General features: G+C 27.4%; 1 protein-coding gene across 1 annotated transcript in view; it reads left to right on the top strand.

The window, feature by feature from the left end:
• The window catches only part of LOC105844953 (uncharacterized), a 117,037-nt gene that overhangs the window by 14,792 nt on the left and 90,245 nt on the right, over positions 1-12,000 (top strand). The window contains exon 5 of the mRNA XM_065792041.1: positions 10,800-10,840. Within this exon, the coding sequence (XP_065648113.1) occupies positions 10,800-10,840 (41 nt within the window). The remainder of the gene's footprint in view (positions 1-10,799; positions 10,841-12,000) is intronic.

The raw sequence follows: 12,000 nt of genomic DNA, 5'->3' as shown, positions 1-12,000 counted from the left end.
CGTGATCCAAACACTCCTGCTACTATAGATATTCATGAACATGGTGTCTGCAAGCGAAATATAACAAATTTCTACCTATATGTTTCTCTAGAACTACACATGCACCATTTTTGGAGCCAGTGTTAGAGGCTGTAGTATCAAAACTCATTCCAATAACATCACCAATTATGTCCAGAAATTAAGCAGATGAATAACTGCTTTTGCTTCAGGCTTCTCCAGTTCCAGCTGATAGTTTTGCTTTCCAAGTATTTTGTCAACATTGTGACCTGTCACACCTACAGATAGCCGGTCAACATTTGCTTTAGGGGCTGCAGAATTTGTACGATCTATTAATCATTTTGCCATCCCAGTGGACGATTAATGGTGGTTTGTCCAAATCGCAGAATTCAGTTCGAACAGTGGCTTCAATATTTGATCGATGATAGGTTCGTTTTCTACGGACTATAGAACGTGACAATGATCCATCATTGAGGTTCTGTCCACCAGCCCTTGCAATTGCTGCTGCTAGTATAGTAAATTTTGTGTCAGATAGATTAATTCTGTCTAATGTTGATGAAACATCAGGCGAGTAAGAAGTATATATAAGATACATTGTCGTTTTGGAGTACTTGCTAAACTTGATTCAGCTGACCCTGAAGAACTTGCTTTACTGACTTGTTGTCTGTAATAAACAGGGATTTCTATCTCAAAATCTCTATCAACCATTTTGTCATTATCAACAGCATTGTTATCGTTGTCATCACTATAACTTTCGTCATGTAAAGGTTCAATAACAGGATCCTTCACTCGCACCAGATTGTCTTTGCTCTTCTTTTAGCTTTCGTTCTCTCTCTGCTTGTTTCCTTGCTTCATTTCTTTCTTCTAATTTTGAAAGTTCTTTGTCCTCTCCAAACATCACCATTTTTCTCTGACATCTCTGATCCAATAAAAATTCTTTATCTTCTTCAATTCTGATCATGGTTTCAGCATCCTTGTGGGCAATGTCAAAAAGTAGGCCAATGGTGTCTGTAAATGATTTCTCTCTCGATTTTCTGAGAATCTGACAATCTGGATTTTTTTTTTTATTAATTTAAATTCCTGGACTAAAGTCTTCAACTTTAAGACTACATTCGGATGAAATGCTGTCGGAATATGGGCTTTATTACAAATAATAATGAGTTCATCAACAGTTGTTTTAAGACTTTCAGGCACTAGTTTGGTTAATTAAGATGATAAAAAAATGCTTTTAAAACATCAGATGTTAAGGGAAGAACTTTATCTGGAAGATTTGGCTCTGGTTGTCCAATTAGAAAAGATTTGGTTTGAAGTCGTGTAGAGATAGCAACACGAAATGATGTGTGCATTTCAATGATAACTGAAATATTATGAGAAAATGACAGCCCAAATCCATGTTGGTCCCAAACTTATCATTCAGTTGTTGGTTTATGCAGCTGCAGCAATATATTATAATAATTATTACTAAAGAAATTAAATAAATATTTTCTAATTAGAAATTATTATTATCTGCACTTAATAACAGAACAATACATACCAGACTACCATGCTAGTTTTCTGTAATAGGTTACTAAGGTTAGGTACTATCAAAATATTAATACATTGTTGTCAAACTGAAATTCCAAATAAAAATAATATTTATACTTGTAAACCTTTTTTTATTCTGTTTGAACAAATTCTAAATTGAGTTAAATAATAGTATTAAAATTATGAATACAAATTTTAACAAAATGATATAAACACAGTTGTTTTAAACACTAGCAGACATTTTTTCGTGGTGCCCTGATGACAGTTAATCTGCTGCACTTTTAATTAATACTATATAGCACGCAATCAACAATATTTCAGTGGAAAAAATCTAACTAACCAGGTTCTAGAAATTTTTGGAACTTTGGAACTTTTTACACGTTTTTGACGTTTTTCGTAAAACTTTATGGTCATTGAGCACCCCCTAAACATTATCTGATTGGAAAGATTTTTCCACAGTCAATTACTATGTCAAATGGCACAAAATAAACAACTATGCATTCAAATCCGAGAAAAAATTTTTTTTCCCTGTGTTCACATGAACATAATATATATATATATATATATAAATTCAAAAATAGTCAGAACAGGGTAAAGCGAGTTTAGGAGAGCTTACTTTTTTAGACCATTTTTTATTGATGCGTTCAATATCTTCATCTTTGCATTCTTGATATCGATGACTTAACTTTTCGTCAAGTTCATCACTAGAAGCATGATTTATAATAAAATTAGACACTTCATCATTTAGGTTTTTCAATGATGTAAGAAAGTTGTCTTTTTCTTATAGTAAGAATTTCACATTCAGACTTAAGACGTTGTAAATCAAACTTTTTAATTGCATTTTCTTCCTCGTTAGACATGAAATGGTAGTTATCACTTCTAAACTTTCTTGGGATAAACATGGTTCTTGCTGTAAACAATCGTTGTAGATACTAAGGAGGTTGGTACATCTACTATGTTTGTAAAAAGATAAAAAGTAAATTTAAATTCTAGAAAACAACCATCGCATTACATAAATTGTAATAATATTTATGCAATTTCCATTATTTTGAATAATGATGTTACAGACCATGACCTAAAAACACAATCAACCCCATCAAAAAACTGGATAAACCCAAATACAAAAAGATGCAACCTAAGGTCATCAACCTATCTATGAAACACTTGACATCTTCTCAAATATCTCTTCTCACAAAAGGTCCAAAGTTTTGCCCAGCCACAAATGGTGATTTCTTACATATTGATTCAGATATTAAAAATTTTACACGGAAACTTATACTAAATTAAAAATTTTTTGGTACCACAAGTAATGACATTAGTATAACTAAAAATAAATTCAGTTATAGTACTAAAACCACTCTGCTAGAATTGAACGAAATTGTTTCACAAATTGAATCAATCAAACCTATTAAAGTTCAATATGTTGATAACATTACAAAACAAGAAAGAAAAGCGATTAAAGAACTGCAACTAATGAAAGACATAGTTATTAAAAAAGCTGACAAAAGTAATACTTTAGTTATAATGGATTTAACATATTATATTAACAAACTTGTTCATCAAGACCATCTTTTATCTCTTACTACTTATGAAAAAATAAGTTCGGAATCTGATAAAATAGTTTTTAGAAATCTATTTAATTTGATAAATAAACATAAATGCCTTACAACAAATGAGATAAATCACAAACTTTAAATGGAAATCAAGTAATTTCTATATAATTCCCAAAATTCCCAAATGTCAAGAAATTATTGACAAGATAGAAAAGAGACAGATTGACAAGATAGAAAAGAGTCAGACTCTTTATTTATTGAAATGAAACCACCAAAAATTTTAAAGATAGACCAATTATTGCCGGAATAAATTACCTACATTTCGTTTAAGCCAGTTTCTCCATATAATTTTGTCTCTTATTGCAAAGAAACAAATATCTTTTATTAAAGACGACTGGGATTTCCTCAGAAAAATTCCAAGAGAGCTTGAATCAGAAAGTCGTATAATGACATGTGACATTGTTAACCTCTATACAAGCATTCCACATTATCTTGGATTAGAAGTCTTAAAGTTTTGGATAAATAAATATAAAGATGTAATAGATAAAAGATTTGCATCTGAATTCATAATTGAGTCAGCATCTTTTATTCTAAATAATAATAATTTCATATTTGACAAACAATTATTTCTCCAAATAACTGGTACAGTCATGGGTACAGATTTTGCACCAGATTATGCATGTCTTACTATTGGGTTCCTAGAGACTAAACTTTTTCCAATAATCCTACCTCAGTATTTTTCTAACCATGAAGTAGATGATATAAAGAAATTTTATTTTAGATATATTGATGATGGTTTTATAATTTGGCCAAAACATCTTGACATCAGAAAATTTAAAATTTCTTTAACTGAATTAAATGATTCTATTGCGTTTACAATAGATTTTGGCAAGGAATTTATAAAAAAATGATAGTACCTACAGTGTAATTAACTTTTTAGACATTGCAATCATTCTTGAAAATTATAATGAAATTCAAATGGAAATTTACCATAAGAAACTTAACACCCATGACTATTTAAACTATAATAGTCATCATCCATTTCACATTAAAAAGAATATTCCTTATAATTTAGCTAAAAGAAATGTTTTTACATCTAATTATGAAATCAAAAAATTACGCATAATAGAACTAAAGTCATGATTAAAAGATTGCGAATACCCTGATGAAATTATAGAAAAAGCATTCCATAATGCAAAACTACAAGGACCAGCACCACAAAATGTATCTAAAGAAATATTTCCTTTAGTAAAAACATTCTATAGTAATCTCAATTGCCAACCTTTTATAACAGAAGCTAACCTTTTGCTCAAAGTATCTCATAATGAAAGAATTAAAAATGTTTTTTCTAATATTCACCCAGTATTAGCTTTTAAACAACCTCCTAACTTACTAAGAAGACTTACTTCAAATATTGAAGTAACTAGTAAGAAGATTAGCATATTCAAATGCAAAGATATTTGGTGCAAAATTTTCAAACTAAACCTTCAAAAAGTAGATGAGTTTAAAACATCTAACAGTACTATTTGGAAAGTGAAAAGTCACATCACATGCAACAGTAAAAATGTAATTTATTAAAAGGTGTTTAACATGCAAAAAACAAGCATATACTGGTAAAACTAATAATTTAAGATTATGTATAAACGAACATATTTCCAGTTTTCCTGTCTATAATTACAATTCAATCCTTCACAATCAATAGTTACCCGGAGCAACAATATAAAAGTTAAATTATTTTTGTTTTTAATACAAAAATCTTGCAATAATACCAAAACAACACTACTGATGATTATTTGAAAGGCCTCTAGTGCTAATAGTTTTAATATATAAAATATTTTGTATTATTATTTTTTTGGAAATTATATTGTTTTTAATAAAAACATTTTGAGAAAAAAGATTTACTCGATTTTCTATTTGTTTTACTGTTCTGACTATTTTTGAATTTATTTGGTTAAATATCATATTTCACGTTTATATATATATATATATATATATATATATATATATATATATATATATATATATATACACGTTTATATATTTATATATATATATATATATATATATATATATATATATATATATATATATATATATATATATTAGGGTGGTTCAAAAATAGGTCATGTCAAAAATTTGAAAAGAGCCCTAGCTTATGATCTGCCTTGACCCCAAAATAGTACTTAAAATTTTTTACAAAAATTTTTTTGATCATCAGAAAGGTTCCCACAAAGGGCAAAAGGGTTAATTTTTGCCCCGTTTTAAGAAAAACTTTACCCCGCTTGTGGGACCCTTAAATTTTAACCAATTTAAAAAAAAAATTATCCAATAACATGGTAATGAGTTATACAACTTAAGTTTAAGGGACTCTTTTCATAAATATTTTTTTAAGTAACTTTCAGAAGAATGATAAAACATTGAAAATCATCAAAACATAAAATGTTTTTTTAAAAAAAATAAGTATTTGTTTGAATACAATAAAAAAAAAACTTTACCAATACAAAACAAAAACCAAACATTTACAAGTGTTTCAAAAATAAAATGGATCAAAAAGTAGATATTAAATAATACTATTGAGTGCAGCTTTGGCATGATCCAACTTTTTTCTACCATTTCGATTTCGCTTGTACACATGAGTAAAAAGAATTGTATCTTGCCTTTTCTCTTCTGAATGTGCTTTATTAACAAGTTTTTGAATTAATTTGACTGTTCTTTCTGAACAATCATTCACAACATCAAGATTCATGATGGCTGTTTCAAATTCTTGATAGAAATCATTTAAAATCCAATACTCTGCAGGAAGCTTCATCCATTGAACCTCAGCTTTTCCATGACCAAGCATGTCAAATATAAGCCAGGACTTCTCTGTAACTAGTGGAACTAAACTGGGAGGCTCATCCTGTGAAAAGTTTAAGTTCTTCAGAATGTCTTTATCCAACACCTGTCTTTCTAAGGAATACTCCTCTATAGAGGGTCGTTTTAGACCAAATAGTCTCTTAGCCATGTTGCTACTTTCTTTACATTTCTGATCTGCAATTGCTATAATGACTAAATATGGGTCAAGGTACCAAGTATGTCGCATAATGGATTCAGAAACAGCTTGAGCTCCAGCTTTATTCAATTCCTCAAACCTTTTCATCTGCCAGTATGCTTTCATATCCTAATAGTTAAGGGTTAGATTTTTCAATGTTTAATTTAAAAATAAATAATATACCTACTTTTTGCACAAAAAAGTAGGTGCACAATGATTCTGCTACAAGCCCCTTTTGCTTTACCTGTGTTGGCGCTAGTGGTATCAAAGCAAAGACACTGAACTTTATCTTCTAATCCAAAGTTAGAAATAAGTTCTTCTATAGCTTCTTTTTGGTGTTCTCCAGAACCTGAATCGATTACTGGAATTCAAGTAACTCGGTTTGTCCTTTAATCCTAGCAAGAACAGCTAACCTATCTTTTGAAAACTGTTTTCCTTCAGTAAGTTCTTTCACAATTTATCCATCAAAATGAATTATTATCAGAGAATTTGAAGATTTAGAAATATTTTTTGTATGGTCTCTGATTTCATTTGCACCCATTACCACAGCATTCTCTGCTGCTCTGTATGATGAAGATTTAGAGCATACAAACTCAGACATGCATCCTCCAGAATTGACTGTATAAAACTAAGCTAAGAATTGCTGTATGTTAATGTGGAGTTAAACCCTCTCCAACTGCTGTGTGAGCAGTACAGTGCAAGATATCCTTTGGTAGGTTGACAGAATTTGTAGGATCAATATATGACTCAATTTCAAATTCACTATCACTTGAATTGCTTTTATTGGTATTAAAAGAACTTAATGAATTTTCAGAATCATGTATCTGATACATTGTTTAATTCATTATAACTACATTTAGATTTATACTTTCTTTTTAATGAATATTGAAATCTCTTATCCAATCCCCCTAACTTTCCTTTCCTTTCCTCTAATTAGTCTTTAAGAAAAGCTATGTCTTCCTCTTTGTCATTTTGGTTTCTAAACCTATCTTTTCTTATTTTTTCAATCATATTTAGTGGGTTTTCTCCGATCCAGAAAACCTTTTTCATATTTTCTTTAAAGTTCTTTCTTTTTTTAACTTCAGCAGCGTTGTTTCTTTTGCTTAGGCTTTTCAGCTTCATCCAGTCTTGCACCATTTTTGTGACCTTGATCCTATAAAATGAAATTATTATTATTAAATGCTTATAAAAACTTAAAAATATATTTTAGTGTTTTGATAAGGTTATACAGTTTGATCTATCATTACCTTAGCTTCTGAGTTGTAATTACTTCAAATTGTCCATGGAACTACAAGTTTAGATATTATGCAGCAATGTAACTGACTGATAGGACAATTTGGTGAGAATGATCCACTTTTGTTTGGACATCCTACAATAAAACTCAGTTTAACTTCAGGTTTAGATTTTCTCAGAAAGTTGTAGTATTGAAGAATTTCTTGTGTAGTTGCAAATTTGTTGTTAGGAATAGTACAAGTTCTTTTTCCCACTAAAAAAGTATCATCAACTCTTTCAATTTTCTTTTTGGGTGGCATCATATAAATTATTAATATTTTATGTTAGTCTAAAATTAAATGTTTACATATAAGTATGTTAGATGAAATAATAAGATTATATTTTAATTTTGAAAATGAAATATTTATTTTTTATTTTATTTAAAATCTTTTTTATTCTTTATTCAAAACAAAAATTGTTCAGCAAAAAAAGTTATGTTTTCAAATATTAAATTATACAAAAAAATTGAAATGTAAGATATTTTGAAAATACCCACTAAAAACCCGCTTTTTGCTGAAAAAATGAAATTCTTTGAATGTTTATTTTTGAAAAGAGCCCCTTAAACATAAGTTGTATAACTCATTACCATGTTATTGGATAGTTTTTTTTTTTTAATGGTTGAAGTTTAAGGGTCCCACAAGTGGGGTAAAGTTTTCATTAAAACGGGGCTAAAATTGACCTTTTTGCCCTCTGTGGGAACCTTTCCAATGATCAAAAAAATTTTTGTAAAAAATTTTAAGTACTATTTTGGGGTCAAGGCAGATCATAAGCTAGGGCTCTTTTCAAATTTTTGACATGACCTATTTTTGAACCACCCTAATAAATATATATATATATATATATATATATATATATATATATATATATATATATATATATATATATATATATATATATATATATATATATATATATATATATATATATATATATATATATATATATATATATATATACATATATATATATATATATATATATATATATATATATATATATATATATATATATATATATATATATATATATATATATATATAAAAATATATATATATATATATATAAATATATATATATATACGTTTATATATTAATATATATATATATATATATATATATATATATATATATATATATATATATATATATATATATATACATACATACAGTGTCAAATGGAAAATAATTTAACTAAATTTTTTTCCATTTGACACTGTGTTTCATCAACAAAGATTCATCAGAAAAGAAATGCATTTCATTTCTGATGAATCTTTGTTGATGAAACACAGTGTCAAATGGAAAAAAATTTAGTTAAGTGATTTTCTACTAATATATAATTCCTCTGTTCTTTTAAGAACATTGAGCACTCTATTGTGTAGAATACTTTTTAAAGTTGTTTAAATATATATATATTTTTAAATATCTTCGCTTCCAACAAGGCTGCAAGCAGCCACTAATTAAAGTTGGAAGTTACTGAAAGAGAAAAGATGAAGATTGTAGAGCAAGATATTGATTGACGGACGACTTAAAGGATTGCAACTTATATAGATCAGGAAAGCAAGATGAAGGAAGCGAATTCCAAAGAACTGATGTTCGAGAAAAAAAACTAGACGAATAAGCGTTTTTGGAGCACTTAGGAACAGTCACAGAAAAAGGATGACACTTAGTTGAATGACAAGTAACAAGAGAATGAATTTTAGTAGATGGCACAAGAGACGCTAGCTCTTTAGAGCAGTGCCCATTATAGTATTTGCAGTGCCCATTATAGTATTTGTAGAAAAGAGGAAGAAAAGCAACATTACGACGATGTGATAATGGTTGGAGGTTGGCTGCAAGAGCAGGTCCAACTATGTTTACAATGCGTTTTTGCACCTTGTCTAAAAGAGAAAGGGCATTATTAGAAGATCCGCCCCAGATATGGCAACATTATTCCATACAAGGCCGGATTTGAGATTTATAGAGATAGAGAATAGAATCTAAAGTAAGAAAGTGACAAGCTTAATAAAGAGATGCAACCTTAGCAGATGCTAATTTTGCAACTGATTTGATATATGGTTTCCAAGAAAGATTGGAAGTAAGAGTTAATCCTAGAAGATGAAGAGTAGGTGATTCATCGAGTACATCACCGTTCATAAATATAGGAAGATCTAAATTATTGCGATAACTATTGGCTGAAAAAAATTGAGTTTTATCTGAATTAAAGTTCACCAGCCACTGTGAGCCCCATGCTGTAGCAGAAGTGAGATCCTTTTCAAGCTCAAATGCCCCCTCCAAGCAATCAGAAGGTGTTGGTTTCTTATCACGACAAGAACCCTAACCCTAACCCTAACCCTAACCCTGAAGTTACAGAATAAGAAGAAGAGTGCTGTCCATCGAGGACAAATTTTACACTATGATTGGAAAGAAAGGATTCAATAATCTTAAAGATGTTGCTGGATACACCATAAGAAGAAAGCTTATGGAGAAGACCAGCATGCTAAACTTTATCAAAAGGTTTTGAAATGTCAAGAGCGATGGCCTTAACCTCTCCACCTTCATCTAATGCACGATAAAACCTATCAGTTATTACTGTTAGCAAATCTGCTGTAGAACGAGAAGATCGAAATCCATATTGATGATCAGAAAGTAAGTTATTAGGTTCAAGGTGAGAAATTAAGTGATTGTTAATTAAAGATTCAAATATATATATATATATATATATACAAATATATATATATATATATATATATATATATATATATATATATATATATATATATATATATATATATATACATATATATATATATATATATATATATATTCATATATATATATATATATATATATATATATATATATATATATATATATATATATATATATATATGTATATATATATATATATATATATATATATATATATATATATATATATATATATATATATACACATATATTTAATATAATGTTTTGTAGATGGAATCTACATTTTTAAAGTATTAAGTCTAAAAAACTTTAGAGAAAAACACAATATTGTGTTTTTGCTTTAGAATTAAAATTGATTTACTTTAGTAAATATTAATATTAAATTGTAATTATGAATATTACATTGTAAATTTTAAAATTAAAGACTTTACAGAGAAATAATGATAGATATTTCTGAATACCAGATCTTAAGATCAACAGACAGTTATAAAGATTATCTGAAAGATGAAAAGCTTAGAATTATCTTGAACATGAAAAAATTTATTAAAGAATTTTTATTATCCAAAAGTTGTATAAATTCCTATTTCAAAAGACCTATTTGCAGAATTACTGTGTAGGATCTGGACACCATTAGTGTATGTTTTTACGTATATAACCATGTCTACGTATTAAAAAGTTTTTTCATTTAATAGTTTATTTATTTGTGTTTAATTTTTCTTTCTTTTTTTTTACAGGAAAATTTTCTCATTCATTAATTGTTAACAAGCCCTTGCCAGTAAGTCACGTAATTTGTTTAGTTTTTCACTAGTTGTTTATACTAAATATAAAATGTTTCAAATATATATATATATATATATATATATATATATATATATATATATATATATATATATATATATATATATATATATATATATATATAAATATTTTGTATTGGTAATTTTGTTTGGTAATTATATTGTTTTTAATAAAAACATTGTGCGAAAAAAGAATTACTGGATTTTCTATTTGTTTCACTGTTCTGACTATTTTTGAATTTATTTGGTTAAATATCATATTTCAAGTTTATATATATATATATATATATATATATATATATATATATATATATATATATATATATATATATTTATATATATATATATATATATATAAATTAGTAAAAAACACTTATCTAACTTTTATCTTTGACTTGAAGTTTCATCATTGCTGGATCATCAGGAAGAGTTACTAGATCTAAAAAAAAATTCAATTTATAGAAAAAAATATTTTACAGGAAGTTATAAATTATTATAAAATATTTTTAATTACTATATTTTTTTGTTATAAATTATTATAAAATATTTTTAATTACTATATTTTTTTGTTAACGGGAAGTTACAGAAAGTAATTATGAAATAATTTTCTTTGGAATGGGGATAGTTTAATTTGGTCATTTGTTTTTATAATTTTTTAAGAGGTATTTATTTTCGTGCCTACATTTAGAAATTAATTCAGATTTTTTATTTAATTTAATAAATTTTCTTAATTTAAATGAGTAATTATTTTAAATTTTTCTTGCAAACATAGCATACATTTTTCGGAAATGTTATTATCGACAGGGGCAGATTTTAGAATAGACCATTGTAAATTAAAATTTTTATTTTTTTCTTTTAAATCCCAAATATATCTTGACAGCATAGTCTCTTTTGAATATTTTTTGTGTTTAAACGATTGTTTGTGGTTGGCATAACGTTTTTTCCATTCCCCCTCGGTTAAGCCAATATATTGTTTATCAGGGTTGTTTTGTGAGGAAACAATGCACTTGTAAATTACATTTTTCGAAAGGCATTTTCCATTTAGAGGGCAATCTATTTTTTGTTTACAATTACAATAATCAGTGTTTTTTTCTTTTATATGTTCATTTTTATTAATTAACGAGTAGTTGTGGCCTTT

This window comes from Hydra vulgaris, chromosome 03 (assembly GCF_038396675.1).
Source record: "Hydra vulgaris chromosome 03, alternate assembly HydraT2T_AEP".
NCBI lineage: Eukaryota > Metazoa > Cnidaria > Hydrozoa > Anthoathecata > Hydridae > Hydra > Hydra vulgaris.
This window is presented reverse-complemented; position numbering and strand designations above follow the sequence as displayed.